At 39.0% G+C, this 26,491-nt stretch overlaps 1 protein-coding gene across 4 annotated transcripts in view; it reads right to left on the bottom strand.

The window, feature by feature from the left end:
- Positions 1–1,963: 1,963 nt before the first annotated feature.
- LOC123757529 (ethanolaminephosphotransferase 1) overlaps positions 1,964–26,491 on the bottom strand; it is a 28,729-nt gene continuing 4,201 nt past the window's right edge. For all 4 annotated transcript variants that reach the window (XM_045741251.2, XM_069327123.1, XM_045741250.2 and 1 more), the window contains exons 2-8: positions 25,112–25,180; positions 21,179–21,377; positions 19,716–19,978; positions 19,389–19,546; positions 13,064–13,244; positions 10,978–11,154; positions 1,964–9,459 (exon numbers count right to left, since the gene is read on the bottom strand). In XM_045741251.2, coding sequence (XP_045597207.1) covers positions 9,397–9,459; positions 10,978–11,154; positions 13,064–13,244; positions 19,389–19,546; positions 19,716–19,978; positions 21,179–21,377; positions 25,112–25,141 — 1,071 coding nt within the window. In that variant the 5' untranslated portion in view covers positions 25,142–25,180 and the 3' untranslated portion in view covers positions 1,964–9,396. The remainder of the gene's footprint in view (positions 9,460–10,977; positions 11,155–13,063; positions 13,245–19,388; positions 19,547–19,715; positions 19,979–21,178; positions 21,378–25,111; positions 25,181–26,491) is intronic.

Here is a 26,491-nt window from a genome sequence, read left to right as displayed (position 1 = left end):
TTTGTGTACTTAATACTACAAGTGTTTATTTTAGTATGATATACTTGTATCCATCACCAAATGGGCACAGTTGGTTGCAAGCGACCAACTAAACCTACTGCTTTTTTGGTAAGTGATATACTTCCTAACATATTAAATATCATTCTATAATATTACTGAAATACAAATAATGCATACAATAAAAATAGCACCAAAAATGCTTGAATACATTCAAATTTGATAGTGAATGCCAATATAGTTATCGCCCATGACATAACAGAATTGTGTACAATACATTTTTTTTTTTTACACACCACACATTTGGAATGTTATTTTGACAAAACAAAATTCTATATAACAGTTTGCTATCAAATGCAATACAGTACTCTGTCAAAGTTTAAACGGAGGTGTCAGCATTTAAATTTTTAGTGTAGATTAACTTTATACAGATGCATATCTGCTTTGTTGGGGAGTGTGGGGGTCCAGCACTCACCATATTGTCAACATGTCTGATCCACTTCTGCTGTCATACCTACAATTACAGGTAATATGTTCATTTTCCAGCTACGTTATTAGTATGAGGTTAAGTTGGTACTAGTATATTGTAGTGTATCCCAAGTGTACATGAACTAATATTTTGCTAGTTTTAAGAGATTCCAATCGTTTGTTTACATTGCTAGGAGAGTTCTTTTAGTCGTTCTCGAGGCTGCGGTCTCATTTGAAGCCAGTAGTGGTTTGCTTAGTCTCGCTGACTTTCTGGTTGCCGTCCATAAATGTCACGACTCCCTGCACCTCTGTGAGGAGGGCCAGATTCTGATGCTGGTCTCAGGTAGGCCTATAGAACTTCCCGGCTGATGTGACCTAGTAGATGATACACTGTCAGTGATAGCTTCATGGTGCCACAAGGCCTTCCACCAAACATTGGCTTATTTGTCTAACCCAACAACAATAATAATAATAATAATAAAAGTTATATTTATGTCCACCCCAACAATCTGACAAAAGCTTGGGCTAACTGCATATCCACCCAAACAATAAAAAAAAGGAGGACATTTGTCTTTAATTCCATAACTTTAGATTGGTATCTAAGTCAGAGTTGAAACATACAATCCTTTTAATTTGCATCCAGGATTCCAAAAGCTCGGCCACATTTGACAATTGTGCACAAAACAAAAGGCCCTACACTTCCATATCTACAAGAGACAAAAAGTGGGGGGAAAGCGGAGAGGGATGGAAAGGAGTGGGAAAGCGGAGAGGGATGGAAAGAAGAGGGAAAGTGGAGTATTTGGAGATAGCCAGAGAAAGAACTAGAGATAGACAAATACATATGGGTAGAGAGAGAGAGAGTGAGAGAGAGGGAGGAGGAAGAGACAGGCAGACATGGCAATGCTGGGTACCCTCTGTAGTATACTATGTGGAAATATGAAATTTAAGCTGCACACACATTGGAAGGAGAATTCTCAAACTCCACATGTCATCAGGTAAACATTCAACTTTTACTTTGCAACTCTGAAAAATAATAATATACACATTGAATCCTTTTTTCTAAGAGTTTGCTGTTGTCCTAATATGGCTTAACAAAATTGTTCAGTAAATATTTAAAAAGAGTATTACTCCATTTAACACAAAAATGCCGTTAACATGTTTGATATGTTTGATACAATTAATCATTTTTGAATTACCAGTTTATCTAATTTTGGATTTATTCTACGCCCAGTTTCTGAACCTCCCCAGGAAATGCTGCTAGTAATATTTTTAGTAGCATAGTCTTCGGCACATATAAAGTACCCTGACCCACTCACCAGCTGTAGATTCTAGACATATAAGATGTTCTGGCCAACTCACCAGCTTTCTGTTAACTGAATGCATGATAAACACATTCATTAGTTTCACTATTAAAAATTTATACCAGAAAAAGTAATCTATGACATGAGAACATTTGCTTGAAACTCAGGAATATTCTAGCTTACCAACAAACAAAAGAAAATCTGTATTTTTATTATGATATAGTGTATCAACTATAAATACCTTTGCTATTAAATAACAATTTTGCAAAACATAACATGTCAATACATTTGCATCATATGCAGCAGACAATAAATCTCAAATCATTTTTACATGCAAAATTATTTTTGTATTACAGTACGAAATCCTCAAAATATGATGCGTTAAGAATATAAAAATGATGCACCTTACAAAGGACACTAAACAAATATATCTTTGCAAATGTTTGTGCATACATACACACAAGTGCTTCATTTTTGTCCATGCACACTAGCAGCATTTGTGAATGCAGAAGAGACATGACCAAACCACACATCAGAAGGTGAAGAAACAATGACGTTTCAGTCCTGACGTGTGGTTTGGTCATTATTTGTGTATGCATTACAGTATGTACACAACAGTGTGCACACATTTGCATGCATGCATGCATGCATGCATGCACACGCACATACATTATCTTACTTCAAATTCTGTATATTACTCAGGGTTATGTACTATTCTAAAATCATAGCAAAAGAAAAGACAGTATGTTCCTGTGTAAATATACAAGAATGTATGCAGGGGAAGGGAAAGCAAAAGGGAGGAATGTGAGCGAGTAAGGGTGTGCAGTTGAAAGGGAATGAGTGAGAGCAAGGGTGTGTGGTTGTGAGAGAATGACAGTAAGGGCGTGTGGTTGAATGTGCGAGTGTGAGAAAGAGAAAATGCACACACATACATGTGTATGTAGGTAAAAAAGGGAATATCAGCATATTTTAATGTTGTCTTCATTTTTCTTAGGTCCTATCACTTTATAAAGCTTGCACTATGGCAGTAAACACAATACATATCTACATGTGCTTAACATACTGTAAAATTATTTTGTCCTGTATATTTACACTAAACACAATGTGAATTAAAAGTAGCAAGCATAAATTCTTATACCTACAAAGATTTAATACGTCCGAGGGACAGTGCAAAAGGCTTTGCAGAAGAATGGCTCGGTGCCCTAAGGAAACCATGTACTGCACTGTACGCTACTAAGTGTATCATTACAACTGCAGTATACTGAATAAAAAAAATATAAACTTTTGGCAGTCACATCTTTGATATCTGTAGCTGCTATCTTGAATAGGATTTGTAATGGCCTATAGGTAATGTAACCTTTAATTACAATAAATATATTATTTGGATACAAGAAATGTGGACAAAAAAATCTTCTAAAGGGAACCCCTTTAACTCTTATGAATGTCTATTAAAAATATGCATACAATGTGTAGCTATATATATACATATATACATTCATAGTGTATATTTATTTATTTTGAACCCAATGTAACACGAACTACCTGCAAGATTTAACAAATTAACTATTAATTTAATTGTGTTTCCTGATACAGTATGTCATTAGTTGAGAGATGAACCTTTCAGCAACAGTGCCTGCATACTGTATTTTACTCAGACATATAGCAATAACTGGCCTTGACCTTATACAACAGCCACCGGTAACCAATACAACCATTTGCATCAAATAAATTATGTTATAAGTTGCCATCATTCTAACTGTTTAAAGTTAGCTTGGGCTAATAGCAACATCCATATCACAATCACAGTTTAGAGAGGAAAAAACAGCATTCCTTGTAATGAAATGTCTTATTTCTGGTGAATCCTTGGTGACTCCTTGGGTCTTGCTGACTGGCAAGCAATGCTAAGCAGCAAGTACTGAAGACAAAAAAAGTTAAATCTTGCCCAAAGACTAGGACAACTCAGGAGAAGAATAAGCAAACGGGAGGTGAAAAAAATACCCAATATAACATGTATTCTTGTATTCACCTAGTTGTGTTTGCGGGGATTGAGCTCTGGTTCTTTCGACCTCCCAACTGTCAATCAACTTCACCCCTCCCCCCTCCAATAAGCAGCTCCCTGATAAGCAGTCTCCTTAGAGAGAGGATCTGCCAAAGTGGACCCCCAATGACAACACACACTGCAGGAATCTGGGTGAAACGTATCCTCTACCAGAAGATAACATGATGGAGGCAGCAAATTGGAATATTGTACAGCAAAACTGAGGCACAGCCTTCTAACTCATACTCAGTGAGAGCAGATCAGAAGGCAGGTCCATACTGAACCACCCATAAACTGCAGAGGGCTTTTCAGGCCCTGATGGATACCAAGCAGGAAGCACTCGACACAGGAACCAATCACCGAATATCACAAGTGCCGAAAACAGCCTAGGGGCAGTGGTGATTGTTATGGGCATGAGCGATGTGCTATATGATGACCATTTGAGCACCCTATGTGATATGAAAATTCCAATTGCCAATATCCACAAGGCCTTGCTGAGGAGTCAAAAACCCATGCACTGCCAAGGGCGAGTCTCTTTCTTCAGGAAGCTGGACAATATTACCTCCTGAACCCATAAGGGAAGGCAATCCTGACAGGCACAGGCAACACTTGCAAACACCTAGAAATGGTCACTCTTAGGCACATGCAGTTTGTGATAAACAGTTAATTACAAAGCAAGTGCCAAAATACAGAACAAATATACAAGCAAATGAACCCTGCAGGACAAAATAATTGACCGACACTTTTCTGAAGAACCGTCACCAAGAGCATTGCAGCAGGAATGAGAAGCCTAACAAATGAAAAATGGTAAAATGACAAAAGTGTCAAGGATAGGGGACCGAGGAGGAAGGTGTGCAGTCCCCTGGTGGTGTGCGGGTGAACAAGACAGAACAAATTACAAAAATCTTTTAAGTTATTTTACATTGATCTGGGGTGTTCACAAAGTTGTGCTCAGAGGGTGATTGTGCAGGTTACTGTATTATCCACATTACAATATCGATGAGCTCTTATTCCCAATACCAATCGTGTGACAAATCCCTGGATCTTCACAATCATTTATTGTTTCACAAGGTGCGGGCTCCATGCTGGTGCTGTATATTCCAGAACTGGTCTTACAGACTGTATATTCTAGGACTGGTCTTTCAGACTGTATATTCTAGGACTGGTCTTACATACACATGCAATGCAATTATGTACTTAACCATTTTAACAAATGATGGCCTGTATATTATATACCTGTATAATAGAACAGGGTAACCTGCACATTTGCTCTAAAAGCAACACAAAACCATATTATTATTGTCCAAAAAAACAACACGTATCACAAAACTACTTCACATCCTGGTTCTGTATACTCCTGTACCATACTAAAATTTGTTAAATATTTACCCTAACTCATCAACCTACTGAGTATTTACCACAAGATACAATTTTGTGAATGTAGTACAGTACTTTTCGTGCTAATATTATCGATAGATGAATATACACAGAGTACCGAACTGTGTTATGTTTGCTTGTTTTTCTGTCCTAAGTATTACACTCTCAAGTGTACATGTGATTGTACCACATTATATCCCTATACAGTACAGTACTTCCTTAAAGTATGCACTCACAATATACAGTACAAGTCAAATAAAATTGTCCATCAAAAAATTCTTCGATCTAAACTACTTTCAGAGAAAAGCATTAGATAAAATTTTATAATTTTGCATGAAATACAGTGGAACGTCTGTTGATGAACGCCACTCTTTATCAATTTTTCAGTACACGGGGTCAATTTCCTCATAAAATTTGACTCGGTATTCGAGGTTTGCCTCAGATTTGAGTTTGTTGATACATGTATGGGTCGACGAGCGAATGGGAAAGGCATCCCCAGTTTACCAGTGTATCCTGCCTATTGACTACTGTACCACGCTTGAATTCTTTGTGAAGATTTTCAATTTTTTCTGTTTATTGGGGTTTCTGAACATAAAAGTTCTTATTATATATATCATGTCATGGGTCATCTTGAGGTTATCTTGAGATGATTTTGGGGCTTTAGTGTCCTCACGGCCCAGTCCTCGACCAGGCCTCCACCCCCAGGAAGCAGCTCGTGACAGCTGACTAACACCCAGGTACCTATTTTACTGCTTATATACTGTCTATATTTAGGGTCCCCTAAAAAGTCTGCGGTAAAGTTCAACCTAAGAAAATAGTCGTGAGTAGAGGCAGTAGAGGATGTCCCTTCCTCATTAAGAAAATGTGTACAGCATGGGAAGAACTGCAAAGATTTGCTGAAAAGACTCTCCCAGATAAAGCTGCAGCAGGCAGTTGCATTAACCTTCCCTAATGACAATGTGATGTCTCACTACACACAAGTGTTAAAACGTAGGGAAAAACAAATGTCTATAGACAGATTCTTAGTAAGACAAGCAAGGGTCCACTGCATATACCTACATTTATTTATTTTTAACTGAACAATTTTTTTATATAAATTATCCAACCAAAAGCTTGTGTAGCTAAATAATAATGCAAACATCTAAAGCCTCATTATGTAGATTGCATTACAGAATTAAGTTCGAAATTAAGTTCAGTAATTAAGCATATTAATTCTTTAAAATATTCAACTACTGTATTGAAAAGCTGTTAATTTTTAATATAATTCATAATGACTTGTATCCAGAATGAAATTAATATTTAATGAAATAAAATTTATAAGTACTGCACAGGTATTAAAATAAATTCTACCAGCACAAAATTTTAACTTTTTTTTATTTACTCTTTATGGTAGTAGTTGCCAACCTTTTTCAGAATGGCTGCATTTCCTAATACGCAAAGACTCCACAGGGGTCCATGACCCGCTGATTGGGAACCACTGTTTTAGAGGAACCCCCCCCCCTCCCCCACCTACAGTACTGTCATTGTAATTATTCTTCTTTATGTGAGAACTCTAGCTTAGCAGGCACTGTTTCATGGTACCTTTCCCTCCATATACCATATTTATCAAAATGTATAATTTCTAAGCCAAATAAATGATTGACAATTTATAACACTTACCTTGGACAATAAACTTCAGAACAGTAATACAGCCTGCTCCTCTTCAAATACTATTGCATTAATAACATACCAGTAAAACAATCCAAATATTAATTCCTATTTCTCTTGTACTGTACTTCAGTTTGAAATAATCACTTACAATGACTGGCAAAGCAATCACATTCTATGCTGGGTATCATATAAGCACCAGCCACTGAGTAGAGGAATATGTTAGCCAGCCACCAAAGGAAAGCATGCAGCAGAGACCATAAGGTGTTAGTAATACGCAGCATACAGAGTTGTGGTGAGCGTGTTTATTGTAAACAGTGACGTAGTGTACATGCCATACCCCATTATCATAAAACATATGATGCACTCACTAAACTTCCTACTTTCCTCTCCTAATTTGAAAATGCTGCCTCAAATTTTCTACCCAAAGAGATTCCAATAAGAATAATTTCCTTCAAGCCTATAGGAAAAAATTGTTCGTAAAGAAATATTGAAATCTTAACCTGACAATAACCTATGACAACAACCACGACTACACAATACATGTCAAGCCTTGACCCGGCTGACTCAGCCTAGTGATGGCTAATGCTTATGTAAAATTTACAAAAACTCGAAAATGTAATTAACTTCTACAGCTGCGAATAAGATATCACAGCAAAAGTCTCAAGATATTAAAGCTGGTTATCTAGGATGTCAAAAATCTTTCCCGTTTAAACAATGCAATGCGTAAATAACAATGGATTCTTGGTTCCGTAACACAAACAACAGTAACACCTTAGCAACGTTGCCTCTAAAGAGGTACAACTATTGATTGTACTTTTTAAGACTTCCTAGTTTCATGTGAGATGGTATCAATACACATAATATATTCCTTGAGCTGTGTTAACAGTAGAAACTCTTAACAAAGAGCATTTGCTAATCATTAGCATAATCGTTAGTATAAGCATATCCTAGAATTAATTGTTAAAATGTTGCTATCACAATTTAACTGCCAAAATTATTAACCTTGTGTGTTCCTATTAAATTGCTAAATAACCTGTCATACTGAAAATAGAAACCAAATAAATACAAGTTTTAACAATATACTTAAGCTACATTGCTAAAATAAGCTATTCCAGACATTTTAACTACAGTAATTACTCGTTAAAAATTACAGATAAAGGAGTCTTCAGTCTTTGTACATTAAAGATATTTGAAATGAATCTGGATATCAAGTTCATTAATTTGTTCATATTAATGAGCACTAATATGGTTATTCTTTTACACGATTTCTTGCATGCACAAGAATCAGATTATTCAACGTGAGAAAAGAGTGTTAAGAGAAAAAGTTCAACATTATTACACCTTAAATTATCCAATTAACCTGCAAGACACAACTCAAGGCACAAAGCAACAAATCAAACCAGGGTACCAAGGCCCACTCATCACAGCAAGTACAATGTGACCTAGCATTACTATGTAACAGTCTTTAAGGGTTATCACCATGTGAAAATGAAGGTAAAAAACAGCAGTAAGGAAGCAGCACAGAGTAAAGAGCATTTGTCACTAGTGCACATTAGTAAGCAAGCCAGCCTGTTATAGTACTGCATTAAACCTTGCCTACACGCAACGGCTAATTTCATTGCAATTCAAACAACGCGGTGTTATTCAAACACGCTAACTAAAATCTTATTGTCTTGTTCATCAGGTATGTTGTACACTATTCAGTCACCTAATTTCAAGAACAAAAACTAAAATTTTAAATTGCTGTGGAATAAAAAATGTCCATCTCTCAACTATATTCAACAATCTAATTTGTTCTTCTTAAATTTAACCACTCCTTGAATTTTTAAAAACTGTATTGTCATTTAAGCCGGTATATTAATATGAATAAAACTGATACATCTTAAAAGCCTAAAAATCTCAACTTTGCTAGCAAAAGACCTTAATCACTTCTCTCTACACTTTGTGAATGTAAACAAAATTTAACATTTCCCATATCCAACCTTGTTAAATATCAGGTACATGTCCTATGAAACAACGTTAATATTAACCAGTCAGAACAGACTTCACATACATTTAAAAAAAAAAAGGGGGGAGGGGAAGGGAATCATAAAGCATGGCAAATATTTGGCTTGCTCCCATCTATTATGTATATCAGATCTTGTACATTTTACTTTAACCAACTTCATCTGGTTCACTAATACAAGTGGGTTGATTGTTATGCTTTTGTTGTAGCCATAGTAGAATGGAACTAATGTAAATATTGATTGGCTACAGCCAAATTTGGTGTAAAACTAAAATATTGGTTACATCCATCATGAGTGACAATGGAGAGTTGATTATAATCCTTAACGTGCAAAGATAAGGCAATTCTGGTTACTAATTATTTGTTCCGTGTCCATTATTAATACCCTGCCTTACAAGATAATCACATGATATGAACAGATTCATTGTATGCCATACAAACTTTGTCAACATTACCAGCACCATCAACAGCAGTGATAACTTCAAAGACAAAAGCTTTCAATTTCATAATGGTTCCAAGGGCAGCCATCTACAAAACACTCATGCACTGTCGGCGAGTAGTCAATCGGCCCGATCCTTAATGCTGAAACACTTAATGTGAAAGTGCTCGCACATCTGACGGACCTGGAGGAAAAAAATTTTTCCGCTGTAAACCAGATATACAAGTTCTACTCCTCCAATTATAATATTGTATTATAAGAATTTCCGAGGATACAAGCATTATATCATTAGGGGGACTATGAACACAATATTCATCCAACTTTTGGGTTTGGTTCCCTAATTGACAGCCCAACAAGAAAACTAGAAGGAGTAGGACTATGGCCCAACAGAACCACATTGCCAATCACTTGAAGATGAAACAGTGTCATCTATCCTTAGACCAGCAAAGTGGGAGTTACAAGGAATATTTAACCCCTAAAATGTGGCTGTGATCAAAAGTTCCCCTGTGTGTGAAAAACCGTATCCAAGCCTTTACGTGTTTGGTGTACATTGGGTTATTGGGCAAGATGATCATTTAGTTCATGAACTGTGGTGATTTGCTGGCAAGTCAAGTGAAGGAGTGTGTTTTGATGAAACATTTGTTTGATGTTTTGATGTGTTAATTTGATTAACTAAAGCAAACTACTCCTTTGCTGTGATTATGTCTAGTAATGTCGTTGAAAAACAGAACCAAATACTGATGGTAAACACCAACTCGTGAACTAATAATGCTGTAGCCACATTACTTATGGAACAAAATAAACCTCATTGATAGTAAGCAAGTACATAGACATTTTGGCAGATTTTTTTCGCAAGTCTAGGACCAGGTTAATTTAATTCCATTACATCCATATAAAGCATATATATATATATATATATTATAATTATATATACATCAATTGCATAAAAAGTGGGCGATAGCTGAACTAATGACGGTAGCCACGTTACTCTGCTAATCAACATACAACGATAACTGCACTTAAGGATTAACTATTCTCTGGGCTCTTAAAGCAAGCATTCTCCCTACCAGAGAAAAATGGTATTTTAATAGGTGGAAATGATCAATATAATATTTTAAAAATTATTTGAAGGAAGTTATTTGAAGGAAATTCAACTCTAAATTAGCTGCAAAGCAGTTCTAGTTAGGAACTAGATAGTGTTGTTCCACATGCTTCATATACTGTAATACATTAACATGGAGTGGATATAAATGAGACCCATCTAGTATGGGCCAACACACCTGCTGCACATCTTAATTTTCCTATTCTTTTGTGATAAAAAAAAATCATAAAAATTGGGTAGTGTTGTATGTTTGTGCGAGCTGTTTAAAAACTAAATTATTTCAAAATTAATTGTTTTCCGATACTCTTCAGAAGTCCCCCCTCCCCATCCCTGCCACACAGTTCATTTTTAGCTATAACCTACTTGTTTGCCCATAACACAATCTGCTAAATGCTTCATAACCATGTCCTCGATTACTGCCGAGTGAACGTAGACAAAGTGTAGAGGAATGGAGCCCAGTTATCCCACCCTTCCCAAGATTTGAATTTATAATTTTCAAGACAATTGGGTATAAGTACTAACTAGAATGATCTGAAATTTCTTGAATATCTCTTAATTCAACCCCTTTAGGGAAAAAATAAAAAAACTTTAATGACTTACCACATAAACACCATAATGAATGTGAGCAACAGTTGCCACACTACTCATAAGAAGTAGGGTAGCTGTCTCTAGACTAGGGAACACCACCACTATCACCACAGACAAGGCAAGAGGTAGCATCAACCAATTGATGAATTCACATCGTGTGCTACTCATCTGTGACACAATCAATCGGCACTGCAATACAGATTATTTTCAGTTACATAATCCATGCTACATATAAAATGCTTTTAATAACAGATTATTTATGACAGCAGTACTGTATACTGAGAAAGCAGCTTTTCTGGGGAAGCCCCCCCTTGGCTCCCTGAAGCTATCTCGCTGAGATGGCTTCCAACTGCTAGGTCACATTAGCTGTAGAGTTCAGTTTGGACTACCAGGGACCAGAGCTAGAACCAGGCCCCCCTCTCCTCACAGAGGTGCAGAGAGCAGGTGATACCCTGCCACCCCACTAGGACAGCATCTAGAAAATCAGTAATCCTATACAGACCACTGCTGTGCTCATATAGAGTAAAGCCACAAAACTGCCTAACAAATTTCCCCAAACAATGTTAATAAATGATCTAATATCTTAAAACTAGAGCAAGCTCATTAACACCACTCCCACTAATTGGGTGGGAGCCCAGCATTTCCAGCCTTCCACACCAGTTCTGAAGCTGATGTGGATGTCTGTTAATGTCCCCTCAGTTTACGGTTCCCCTTCAATCCATTTCTAAAGCGGTTTTCCTGTTAGCACTTGTGCCTGGTTGTAGCATTGAGTTAGGGAGCTTCATGCTCTTCTCTGCGGGCAGGGTTTTTGTTCTTTTGGCCCTGGCAGACATTGTTTATTTGCAGCCGGCTCCTCCTTTTATGGCGATGAATGAGTCGGCAGGTTCCCAGAGAGGTCCTTTTGTTTTTTGCCTGGTGAGTTTGGCCAGGGATGCATAATGTTGTGCGCCCAATGGCAGTTCTTCTCCGCTACCTTCGTGCCACCAATTCTACCTCGACGGGTGTTTTATCGGTTACTTATTACCTTGGTTCCATGTTCCAAGTCTCATGTTTCTCAGGTCATCTGCAGTGCTGCTAAATCTAGCCAGTCTGTTGTCTACCCTTGTGCATGGATGTTCACAAATATGCTGCTCTTATAGCAGTCTTTGTTAACGTGTCCGGGGCCAATATTTGGGCACAGGGGATGTTGGTGGTTTGACAGGGTCTTGGCAGCTGGGTGTCCCTGCCCTCATTATGCCCGTGTTGCCTTGGATCATCTATCGTCCTTCTGTATCTCCTTTGTTTTGATTGCCTGTGGTCTCTCCTCCTCGGTGAGCCCCTGGGTTTCCTTTCTCTATCAAAGTTAGCTCCAGGGAGCCACAAGGGGCTTTACCCCAGAAAACAGACTTTAATGTAATGAAATGCCTCTTTCTGGATGAGCCCTGGTGGCTCCCCAATTCCCTCCCACCCTTCCTTCCAGGTCAGCGGTTGGTTGATGTCATCTGCACATCTGCTCTAGAACTGGTAAGGAAGGCTAAGGGAGACCAGGGTCTCCAGGCCCACAATCCCCCCCTACCCCCAAACAGCTGGTGGGGGTGGTGCTAACAAGTTTGCACCACCCCACCTCATTTGTTTACAGTACATTGGGAGGGGAAGTTCCTTTAGTGGTTTTGAGGCTTTGGTCTCTTTGGACCCAGCAGTAGTCTCTATTGGTTCGCTGACTTTTCTCGATTCTTTCCTGGTGGGGTGGAGGAATGTCACCTGCTCTCTGTGCCTCTGCAAGGGGGTCAGATTCTGAGGTTCTGACTCTGATCTCTGGTAGACCAAACAGAATTCCATGGCTGATGTGACCTAGGAGTTGGGATCGACCTCAGTGAGAAGGCTTCAGGAAACCAACAGGGCTCACCCAGAAAGATGCATTTCATCACATTCAACTTTGGTTTTTTATTATAGTTAATTTACATGCTATAATGTAATATTAATTTGCATGCTAAGAGCACAAGCCAAAAGTTGGTTTAACAATAGCATATGGATCATCACTGCTTTTTCTATAAGACATGGAAGCTTGACATTTCTTCATACAAGACTAAAATAAAAAAAAAAAAGGTATCATTCTTACATTTATATTGGCAAAAATTGTGCCGACCATGAAGAGAAACAGTCTGGGATCCTTGTTGACAATGTCTTTCGATGACCAATACACCCAGGCAGTGGAGATGGCGAAGAATATAATAGGCGTGAACAGGGGTCGAATAGACTCCCACACACCAAGCATCTTTCCTGTTTTGTCTCTGTATGACCTAAAGAAACACATTGTTAGCACTAGCCCTAAGTTAATTAAAATTTTATATCATGTCATAAACTCATTTGACATGAGCTTATGACCTAAGCTTGCAGAATAAAACGAAATTTGGAAATACAGTATTATGGTTACATACAATGTATGTACATCTCCATTTTAAACACACATTAACAAAATAATTGCACCGCTTTCCAGATAATACCAGAATTGACCAATGTACCATACTTCAGCAATGAAACATGGTTCTGTACTGTACCATAGTATAAATTTGTGTATGTAGCAGAGTGGTCAATTTGCACCAAATAGAAATGCTCTCAATGTACAACACAGAAGTGTATCAGTTTCCCCAACAAATTAAAAGAACAAAATCCATTAATTACCCACTGGAAAAAAAGCTTAATCTAGTCCCTCCTGGGAATACCTAATACTTACCAGTTGCTGAAAGCAGTAAGCTAGATAATAAAGTTAGATAAGTTGTACCAATAAGCTAGATACAAAGTACAGTACAAGTCACAGAACTTGTCATGCTAGCTAAGATATTTTCTTTGATGATCTGCTCTAGTGGGAAAACTGATGCCTTTGTAGCAACTACATTAGGAAGTAATGTCCTTGCTCTATATTTCCATTAGGTTCATGACATAACGAGACGGGTCTTAATTCTGAATAACCCATCGCCAAGTGTTCCACATTCCTACAAGTCCTACACTAATTCTTGGTCTATCAATTACAATTCTCAAATGTACAACTATTTACAATTAATCTCTTCCCAAGGGTACAGGATCAATCAGGCCAGGCAATGGGTAACCAACCAGATGCTGGTCCGTTTGGCCTGGCTGAGGAAAAGCTTGTAATACAAGCCCTCTTCAACGAATCATTGTCTCAGTCTAACTCACACTCAATTCTTTAGATGTTCAGCACCATTGATGTACACCAGCAACAACGTAACAGTCGACGAGTAGTTTCTCGTTTCTCAAGATGCTGCAGCCTCGACACAGAGCAGACAGCCAGATTCCAGCCGCATTGAGTTTCCATACTCGTCCCGCATTCGAGCTCTTTGACCCCGCCTGTATTCAGAGCGCCACGCTTTACACTCACCTGCTTCCGAGCTCTCTACCCACAGTCTCGCTCAAGCTCCCTGCCCTGCTCCAGGTTCGTCTCGACTACTACGGCACTTTACTACATTGCCAATAAACAGAATGTTGTAACAAAGACTATACTAAATATAAAAAACCACTAAACTCTTTTGTAATATCACCCAAAACACGTACACATAAACATACGTTATACAGTACCTTCAATAGGATCTATTATAAATACAATGGAACCTCGAATAACGTCTTTAATCTGTTCTGGCGCCGTGATCGTCATGTGAAACGGTCGTCATACAAAATGAATGTCCCCACTGACAATACAGTAATGGAAATCAAATTAATCCGTTCTACCACCGTAAAACATCAATATGATACGAGATGTTTTAAATAATGGAGCAGCCTACCTTACATATACTGAACAAACCATTATGATATTTTTCTTTCTTCAAATTTGTTCAATATTTTTTTTCATTTGTCTTATAACAAAAGGTTTATTCAGTGTTCGGCAGTTAGGCTGCTTTATGTTTCTTAAATTTAAAAATGAAAAAAAAAAATCAAAGTTTGAAAAACAACAAATGTCAAAAAGGTTCGTTCAGTGTTTGTCGGGTAGGCTGCTCCATTATAGCAATCTTTCATTGTGTTACGGACACGAGCCCAGCATCCGAGCACGGAGCAGTGACGACCACGCCATCTGTGGGTCAGCTCCCGAAACCCCCTCCAAATGGACGACGCCATCTAGTGAGGACTAGATATACTGGCCACAAGGGCTAGTTTCCCGTCCTAATCGGCTCATAACACAGCCGCTGCTGACCTCTGGTGAGGTGACGCTTAGACAGCAACGCCATCTATGGAGTGGATAGGTGGGCGTTTGTGTCTAAGCCTGTAAGTGAGGTGCCCTAGAGTGTCCCTATTACTGATGACGTGTGTGATTACAGAGTCGACCTGGGACTGCTGAATCGGACAGTGGATCAGTCTACCCAAGGCAGTCGAAGAGTCTCCACGTGTTTGCTGCAGCAGCTGTGAGTCACCCCCCCCCCCCCGGATGAACACTGTGGTGTTAGCCTGCCTGTGACATGGCAGTTGAGGGATTGTCGTACCCGGGGCTGACTGGTGGAGACGCTTAACCACTGGGGTGTTGTGGTGAGGAGAGTGATCTGTGGGATCACATGAGGCTCCTGACTAGGGCTCGCAACCCTAGTATCGGTCGTGGAGTGGCCTACGCAGCGTTGCTGATTGGAACCTGCCAGCTACAGGCTGGATTTGTGGTTGACGGCCTCCACGACGGTGCCCCCAGTGGAACTGTGATTTGGCTGGCCTGTGGCCAGGGTAGACTCAAGAGAATCGAAGGATTCATCGTGAGGCCACAAGAGGACCAAGAGCTTAACATCGTTGAGCACCGTGGAACACTCCGCGTCTTCAGAGGAAGACCACATTGTATATTCTAGTGTTTATACCCCCCCCCCCCCCCCCCGTGTGATCATTTATTTATATTTATGGTGACGGTGATAATTATATTATTAAGTTTTTGCCTTTGTCTCCCTTCCCCTTTAATTTACTTGCGTTACGGAGCACACCCCTTGAAAGCCACTGCTAGCTTGGGGCCGGATACCCAAACTCTACTAACATCAGAGAAAGAACCCAGTTGCGACCCGAGAGGGCCGTAACACATTGTTTCAAATGTGTTCCATTTGTTTTGTATTTTTCATTTACGTCTCAATAATGGAGCAGCCTATCCGATAAACACTGAACGAACCTTTATGACATTTGTCCGTTTATCAAATTGTTTCAACTTTTTTTTCGTTTTTTTTTTATTTCAGAAACATCTAGCAGCCTACCTGCCGACCATCAAACGAACCTTTTTGACATTTGTTGTTTTTCAAAAATTTTCATTTTTTTTTTATTTTTTTTTTTAAAGAAACAGAGCAGCCTACCTGCCGAACACCGAACGAACCTTTTTGACATTTGTTGTATTTCAAAAAAATTCATTTCTTTTTTCTACAAAAAAGTCAATGCTTTGCAACATCTCAGCAGTCACCCCTTTATATCCCTTTATATAGAAAAATTAAATCTAGAAGAACTCTCAGAACCCCATCAAGCCGATAGTGTGCACACTGACCCAAAATTAATTAATATTCAGTAATTATCAAAAGTAAAGGCTAAATTAAGCTTCATTCACCTACCTACTGTGTTTATCTAAGGCTAGTTCCCCCCCGGTTATCTTGAGTGCTAGTTGACGCCAAGTTAATGCTAGTCGAGTGCCAGTCGAGTGCCAAGTTAATTAGCCTAATTATTAAAGTTTAAGGCGTGGTGGAGGCAGCATTAACTCTTAATTGTTTAGGCCTATGTGATTATTCAGTCTTAATTTCTATCACCAAAGTTCCCTTGACATTTGGTCCTCTCGCCTCCGACTCGATCTGCTGAAGCAATTCACTGCTGGCGTGACCACCTCAAGCTGTGTCAGGTGTAGAGATGAATTTTATAGATTGTGGGAAAAGGCCTAAAGTTACATCAAATATCCAGTGTATCTAATAAATTTCACTACATATTATAACAGTGGTGTGTTCTGATTAGTGGTGTTCATAATCATATTACAACGCCAAGAAATCTCTTGGAACAATATTTCCACATGGGGCTCCGAGAATAAGGTGTTCCTGGGCAAGTGTGGTGTGCGCCCATACCTTAAGATATCCCTGACTTCACACATTATAAAGGCATTAAAATAACCAAAATTATCTGACAATTCACAAATTAAGTATATTATATGGTATAAATTCAGTATATGAATAAAGAACTGAACAAGTTACAGATACAGTATTATTAATTAACCAATGAACCATATTCGGCAATAATTCCAGTCTTGGTATACTGTATGTACAAAGTGAATACACCATGAACAGCATTCTCTAATAACAATGGTGCTGCCACCACACAGCATCAGTGCCATAAGCTTCAAAGTCAAGAAGGTGAATGATTCTGGAGAGCAGATAAAGCTGCTCCAAACAATACCATTATTTTTTCCAATTTTCCCTTTAATCACTTATTTACATCATTTGAATTTCTATAGCAAGAGAGGAGAAGCAAGGTCCTGTTTGTTTTTTGTTTTTTCATGTTTTTTTTAAGCTACTGTATCCTGGGATCCATAGTAGTTAGTGAAATCTATAGGAAAGGCAGATACTGTATATCCAAAGGAAAGCCCACCACCCATCACTACTTTGGGTTATTGCATTCACATTTCCCTTTTCCATAGCAATTGCAGTAAGTACTTGCAACTTGAAATTAAGAACAATTTTGCCAGAAGTTTCCTTTTTTCTTATAAATTTTATTGGAATGCTGTTATACTACCAGTAACCTTTGCACCAAACTCTTGTTAAAGCATGAAGCTTTCATTTATATCACACAATCACAATAAAAGATTGTACTAAACACAAATATCAAATAAAGGATAAACAAAATTAACACTTGCCAAATTACATTTTAGAAGCGCACAAATCGTCTGGAATCGTTATCAACCAATGAGTTTTGTCTCATGATTTTGTTGCTTATTTTTGTCCTATATGCATGCATGTTGACACTAGCAGAAAAGCCAATCAGGAAGTGCTCAACTCAACATGACAAAACAGGTAAGAGATATGTGGGGGAAAGAGGGAGAAAATAAAATGAAAAACAAGAAAACATTTATGATGTCCACCCCAGGGAAATAATTAGTACTGTTGGCAAACTACAATTTAAAAAACACACATATTTATTATCAGTGCAAATCAGTTAAGGCAACAAATAACATTAAAATACCAACTGGTTGAAATTTGAGCATGCAAACTTTTTTGGGGGAAGTGCCCTCAGTAGCTTTAGTAATAGTATCATACTAACGAGCACATGGTAAAAAAATTACCAAGAGGATTTACACTACATTAACTTGAATAAATTAATGATTTACTTTTTAAACTGAAGTTATTAAATTGTTTGCATTATCTTTAACTCTTTCCTAACAATATTAACCAACTCTTCCGAGCCAAGTGCTTCCCCAGTCGATTAAATTGGTAAACAATGACATTGCACGAGCCTGTCTGCAGGTATAATAACAGGAGGTAAAAATCACAGTAAATCTGCGTCACACTGTATAATGGTTAAGCAAAGTCACGTTAACCCTTGCACTGCGCATCTCTTAAATGTGACAAGCCTGTGGTGAAAATAATAATAAATAAAATAAATAAATAAATAAATAATAAGATTTTTTATAGAAATGAGGTTAGGTGCTGCATAGGAATAACTTTTGTCAATTTATTTTCACTATCTCACTTTATTTAGTTTTTATTCTAACAAGTTGCATCGTTTGTCAAAGGTGGTGTTAATTATGTATACCTTTGAAAATATACGTATGGTTAGATATATGTACGCGAATAACTGTACACACACACCATGTATTTATTCATACAAAAATATACAAGCCTAAATCTTATAATTGCACATAGCACAAATTTTGTCTATAAATATATGTATGGTAATCATTCATTTGCTTCTGTTAAAAGTTAAATGGCTCCTTGTATGCCCACACTGCACGGCGATGTGTCAGACACACACACAGTCCTCATCTTTTCACCAGGGCCCTAGAAAAAAAGTTAGGGACGCGGTATTTTTTTGTTTTAAGATAGGGGGATGGCTATCCGAGGCCGAAGGAAGCAAATATGAGCCCCCTGTATGCATGGGAGTTTTAAATTTTATGATTGGCCTAAAAACAACCTCTGGTTGTGGTGCACAGTGCAGGTCATAAATGTGAAGGTAACCTGTTGAAGCAGCAAGCAGATACTGTGTAAACCATAAATGACGCTAGACAGTGCTTTTCTGCCAATATTTTCGCTATTACAATGAAGGCTTTGAGAACAGAAGCTGTAGATATACAGTACAATTCAATTAATAATATATTTAATACCCCTAGATTTTTCATTTGTTTAATCTTATGAAACATTTTCTTATATATTACAAAGTATGGTACAAAGGTTAATGGTTTATTTTTGCATTCAGATGAATCTTAATTATATCTCCCAATAACTTACTTGTAAATATTCCAAAAGGACATAGGGAGAGAAGTGCCCAGAGATCCAGCATACATCATGAATTCAAACATGGCTCCTGATGAAATTCCCAGAAAAATCTGAAACTTCCAGATCTGCTGCCCCCAAATTCCCGTTGATAAATAAATACAAAATATGAGCTGAAAAAAAAATGGACAGTTACATTAATTGAAGTGAAGAGCATCCTTAAAAAATTGAGTAAAAATATTAGTCTCAATACAGTATATAAATATATATACTGTATATATATACATATAAATAAATATACACACCTTAGCTAAAATAACTGATCAGTATTACTGTACTTACCACTTGTGATATATCATATCCCCAAGGTAGGAACAAAATCTTGGTAAGATATTTTTCCCAGTGAGACGTGTAGAAACAGGTAATAACATTCCATAAAACAAAATAAAACCTAAGCGGGGAAATACTGTAGTCTACTCGTCCAAATACAGACCAGACACACGCCGGTATAAAAAAGGTTGTCCAAGAGTCTAGTCCGTGGTCAAAGAGCTCTCCTAATGGCCCACTTGTCCCAGTCCTCCGAGCTTGTTTACCATCTATTCCATCTGAAACACAGGACGCCAACAGTTTGTAATGCTGAAGAATGTAAATGTTTTTATCTTAAAGCACTATTATGGTTCAGCTACATTACAACGACCATATGAGGTATCTCAAGCCTCCCACCAAAGTATCTCTGAGAATACACACAATTTGACTAACGATCAAAGCAACTATCATGAAGCAACTATGCTTTTCACCAAGCAACTGCACCACTGTGGATTGCTCCTAGCAATTCCAACAAATGTTCCTAGCTCCATATGAATGCAACAATGAACCTTCATCCAAGCAACTGTAACAATATGCCTTTCTCCAAGCAATTGCACCAATGTGCCTTTGTCCAATAAACTGCAACTTTGTGCCTTGCTCCGAGCAAATATAACTGCATTGTTCAAAACAATTCCAATACTGTACTACCTTGTTTGATGTATTTATAGCAATATGCCTTGCTCCAATGCAACTGCATCACTGCCATGCTCTAAGAGCTTGTAGCAAACATATGTCTATATCCATTCATACAGGAACAGAACCCTTTAAGGCAGGGGTTCTCAAACTGTGGAATGTATAGTTGCATACCCCTAATTCTGTCTGGTCCCATGGTTGCTCTAGCATGCAAATACCCATGGAACTTCCTACCTGCCACAGCCGTAAATGCCAAAACTATGTTCAATTATAAAGTCAAGCTGGAAAAAAAATCAGGGCAAATGTAAGGGGGTTATCTTGAGGTTATCTTGAAATGATTTCGGGGTTTTAGTGTCCCCGCGGCCCAGTCCTCGGCCAGGCCTCCACCCCCAGGAAGCAGCTTGTAGCAGCTGTCTAACTCCCAGGTACCTATTTACTGCTAGGTAACAGAGTAACAGGGGCATCTGGGTGAAAGAAATATTTTGCCCATTTGTCTCCGCCTCCACCAGGGATCGAACCCGGAATCTCTGGACTACGAATCCGAAGCGCTGTCCACCCAACTGTCAGGCGCCCCTAACCTCGATAATGATAACCTCGAGACCTCGATAATGTTCCAACTTTGCTCTAGCATGCATATAATATTCCAAGGATACTCTAGTCAATAGAACAACCTTGGAATATACATGCACTAGAGTCACCATCGAACATAAAACACTAGAGACCACAAGAGATATGCATAACCCAGATTGAGAACCCCTGCTCAAGAGAGCAAGAATGGATAAATTAATAAAGAGAAATAAACTTACCTAGCGTGTGTGCCATGAAGTGATCAAATGCACAGACTAGCCACACCCACTTCGGAATGGGTGGATACTCATCACCTGGAGGTGCAGTGCTGGAGGCATAGTAACTATAATCATAGATGGCCAGGAGAACAAAGTTTCCAACAGTAAAAAGGAACCCCACAAATGTGAGAACATTGGGAGCTATCCAACGTGGACATATCTATAACAGAGAAACAGTAAAAATTACTTGGAGATATATATATCCAGATAATTGCTGTTAATTCAGACATTAAATCTAAAAATTCTTAAATAAATGGACCAAGTACCAAGTTGAGAAAAACTAATACATATCCTGCCCATAACCTTTGTAATGCCCATGATCACTAACACATTCTCCAATCCATCATCATCATGAGTAAGGCAAAACATTAAGATTTAAGTTGGTAAAATAAAGCTTTGAGTGTATATGAGAAGCTCTTTCTCCAGGAAAAACATTTGGTTTGTTGTTGACCAGACCACACACTAGAAGGTGAAGGGACGACGACGTTTCGGTCCGTCAAGGTCCAGGACGAACCAAAACGTTGTCGTCCCTTCACCTTTTAGTGTGTGGTCTGGTCAACATACTTTAGCCACGTTATTGTGACTAAACTCCCCCCCCCCCCCCCGACGTCCGAGAGGATCCCAGATGCTGCCTTAGAGGTTATCTGAGTTAGATTGAAGATTCTCCTGCATCATCTTGACTCCAGCTGGGACCCAGCTGGGACATCTAAAAAGAACAGCACAGAACTGGTGCAAGATGTTAACCTGCCCTGCCTATCCTGGTATAATGTCCATGACACACACTCACAACCTTGTTTCAGGTAGCAACAAGTCTCTAGAACAGCTCAGAAATAAATCTTAAAACTAAATCCATTGAAACTACACGATGTGCAGACCCAAGAGTAAAATATTGTGTATTATGAATAACGAGGAAGTGCAAGATAATGCAAATTATGGCCAAAAAAAAAAAAGAGATTAAATGTAAAGATCAGGCAAGGGAGGAAGAGGAAGGGGGATAGCAGATACAAAAAAATTACTATAAAACATACCCACACAACACTGATAATAAGATGATCATGAAATTACAATTCATTTGTCCTCCACAAAACTGTAAATTAATCTTCAAGATAAATATGAACTAAAGTACATGATAAGATAGCAAGTGGGTCAGGTGAGGCTCACACTTCACTCTTACCCCCCAACTCTCGCACCCCCACTCACACTATCAATCCCCCCCTCCCCCCTTACTATCAACCCCCCTTACATCTTTTGCCCCCCCACATATACCCATGCTCCACCCACTCTCATCCCCCTCACACTCTTTCATGCCTTCCCCTACATCTTGTGCCCCCCATACATCTCATGCTCCAACACACTCCCATGCCACCCTCCCCCCCACATCTCTCGTGCCACCCCCCTACATCTCTCATAGCACCCGCCCCTACATCTTGTCCCCCCACTCATGCCACCCCCACCCACATATGCCACCCCCCTACATCTTGTCCACCCCCCACTCATGCCACCCCCCCCCACACATGTCACCCTCCCACACTCATGCCACCCCCCCCCCTGACACTCATGCCACCCCCTCCCCCCCCGACACTCATGCCATCCCCCCTCGACACTCATACCACCCCCTACACTCATGCCCCCCCCCATACACTCATGCCCCCACTCTGTACTTTACTGTGCAGTCTAAGCTCACTTATCCAGACCAGATAGGAAGGACCCCCTCACCGGACAAGCAGAAATTTTTACCAGGAAAGACCAAAATTTAACATTCACAATTTTGTTACCACAAAAGTTGAATTTCCACACATGCTATAAATCAAAAATATAATTTAAAACACACACTACAGTTTACCTTGTTATAATTCTTCTTCTTCTTCTTTGATACTTTAAGTATTGAAATGTGTAGTTGTTGAAAATTTATGCAACCATCTCCGAAAATTTGGATCTCTCTCCAGATATGATAAATTTTGGCACAAAAACATCCAGATGCGACTTAAGCTAGCTAACCCAAATATTCGGTTCAGTGGGTTTTAGATAACCAAGCTCATACAGTACCTAGATTTAAAAAAAAAATTCTAGTATGGATAAAGGATTATGTTCTTCAAGGCATACTAGGACATTCTTCAAGGGAAGTACCAGTAAGTATTACTGTATACTTAAATCGTTTGCTTTAAGCACACACGAAGGATAAGCGCTGGGAAAATAAAGACACAGTAAAGGACTTACACATGACAATGATACACTTCTTTGTATAAGTGGCACATGATGACACATTCTTACATAACTGTGGCTCAGCTTGGGTGTGAAATACTGTACAGTATTTCAATTTAAAACCCAATTCACCACCCATACAGATGAACCACTAATGATTCAAAAGGGCCATGTGGCCCTAAGTATACCATACCTTGAGGTGCTTCCAGGGCTTAGCGTCCCATAAATACATGTACTATATACCATGTACTGTATAAATACATGTACTGTAAATACATATACCATAAATACATGTACTGTATACCTGTTGAGTATGAGGATCAGCGTCCCCACGGTCCGGTCTGATCAGACAAGAAATGCATCAATTCTCTAATCTCTCACTTTAGTGATGAATGAAGTCATATCACAACCGAAATGTCCTGGATCCCATTCCAGCCACAAGAAAAACCTATGGGCACATTTCCTTCTAGCTGATGCCTCTGTTCACCTGGCATTAAAGAGACACCTAGAAGTTAGCAACTATTGTGGGATGCTGCCTGAGAAATGTTAGTTGCTGACTTAGAAAGATCATACACCCGATACATTTGTTCACCTGCAAATAAATAGGTACCCAGGAATTAGGCAAGAAGCCAAGTAAAATGAGCTTAACATCATGCCCATTAATGATAGACTTTTCCAACTCGACTATCTTGATTTTTTCCTGTGTGATACACGTTTTCAAATTTATTGTGTACTGTACTTGCTCAACTGGCCTTTCAGAACAGCGTAGCCTAACTAGGAATATAGTAGAATTATATAACTATCTCCTGAAAGAACAAGTGTAGAGCCTTTTAAAATGGTTGCAAAATACTAGGACTATTCCATTTTATATTAAAACAAGGTTCTACAAATTGCCCCAACCTTAAGGATGAGCACCACTTATTTCCTTACTAAGCAATAACATATCAAGGCAGCAGTCAAGTTCTGCTTGCACAACAAAGATTATAGAAGCAAAAAAAAAATAATAACCTTGTGAATTATCACTGGAAATTCCAACCTCTAAACCAAAAATGACAATACTGTACAGTAACGATTATTACTACAGATGGAACTACAAAATATGGATCCCCCAAAAATTCTTGTTTCATATTATTAATTTTCTTGAAGGTCTAAGAAAGAAGGAAGAAACCAAGCGTGACTTTTCTTAGGCCTAGTACAGAACAAATATGTACTAAATTAGGTTTAAGACTGCATATATTGGTCAAGAATTGCTTATTTAGGCCTAAGACACATTAGGATCATGGTTACTGTACTCTTCCACTTTTGTGTATGCCCTTTAGATCATGTTCCAGGGAAAACTAATAGTCCCAGAGTAAGGCTAAAAGGATTCATAGGATGGAAAACTATCAGCCTGCTAACAATAATCTGAAGTCCTCTGCTTCTGTACCCTCATGTGTAACAAAACACAGAAGTTCACAAGTAACAAAGCATTAAGACAAATGTAGATCATTAAGGGGAGTTTCTTGAGAGGTGTATGTAGCCTCTATACAACTACAATAATTACAATAAGTAGTACCCAAGTAAATACTGTACCGATGAATAAAATAAATCTACCGTATTTAAAGTGACAGTTTCAGACAACTGTTTTTCAGTCGGCACCCAAAGGTGGCAAAAAATCAATATAGTGCACAGCACAGTAGAGTATTGCCTTACCTTTACAACAGCATTCCAAAATGGATGCATAACATAATTGCTGAGGGGGCTTGTGTCTTGTGCGCTGTACTGTAAAGAGAAGAATTTGATAATGTATATAGTACATGATGTTTAGGGGAAACTGCAACAATTGTTATTAAATAATATGTGGATATTTTCTATAGTATATACTGTACTGTGTTTCATACCTAAAACATACTTTCTAGGCTGGTCACATCCAACTTTTTATTGGGTTTATCTTACACCAATCGTGTTTTTCACACCAGTGTGTTATTTAATATGCTAGTGACCCAACCTTCAAGTAGACGTTGTCTCAATCATGATTGTTATATTTAAAAAAAAATTGGGGGGTTTAGATAAGCCTATTTAGCAAAATATTAAATTTAAGACAGCATATTACAAAGATTACTTTAAGAATTTTCAGCAATGTAACATATTGTTAAATTAATCTCGAGATCTAAAATATTTTAAGTGGTAACTAATAAGCCAGGTAAGAGTTTTAGTCCACAGCTACCATCCCACCTAACCCATCCTGGATGATGAGCGCCATCAAAAATAAAAATCGTACATCAGTAATTACGGTATTATAACAATGTCATGAATTTTTCCTATGTGTACTGTATTATGGAAAATGTTATCATACTCATTATTAGCAAATATTTTATACAATACACTGCTTGTTAGCTCAAAATCGAATTTATTTAACCCAGTCGTTGCTAGGGGCAACTGATGAGTGATCAAGACAGCAGTCAACTGCACCAATTAAAATTTAATGTTGTAGATATTGAATTTATTTAAATGAGGATTCTCCCATAACAATGTACAGAAAATTGTTAGGGCCCCACCACAGTTTCCGAGGTCCCGCAGGGCCCCACCACAGTTTCCGAGGTCCCGCTGGGCCCCACCACAGTTTCCGAGGTCCCGCAGGGCCCCACCACAGTTTCCGAGGTCCCGCAGGGCCCCACCACAGTTTCCGAGGTCCCGCAGGGCCCCACCACAGTTTCCGAGGTCCCGCAGGGCCCCACCACAGTTTCCGAGGTCCCGCAGGGCCCCACCACAGTTTCCGAGGTCCCGCAGGGCCCCACCACAGTTTCCGAGGTCCCGCAGGGCCCCACCACAGTTTCCGAGGTCCCGCAGGGCCCCACCACAGTTTCCGAGGTCCCGCAGGGCCCCACCACAGTTTCCGAGGTCCCGCAGGGCCCCACCACAGTTTCCGAGGTCCCGCAGGGCCCCACCACAGTTTCCGAGGTCCCGCAGGGCCCCACCACAGTTTCCGAGGTCCCGCAGGGCCCCACCACAGTTTCCGAGGTCCCGCAGGGCCCCACCACAGTTTCCGAGGTCCCGCAGGGCCCCACCACAGTTTCCGAGGTCCCGCAGGGC

The sequence above is a fragment of the Procambarus clarkii genome, chromosome 19, assembly GCF_040958095.1.
Source record: "Procambarus clarkii isolate CNS0578487 chromosome 19, FALCON_Pclarkii_2.0, whole genome shotgun sequence".
Classification (NCBI taxonomy): Eukaryota; Metazoa; Arthropoda; class Malacostraca; order Decapoda; family Cambaridae; genus Procambarus; species Procambarus clarkii.
This window is presented reverse-complemented; position numbering and strand designations above follow the sequence as displayed.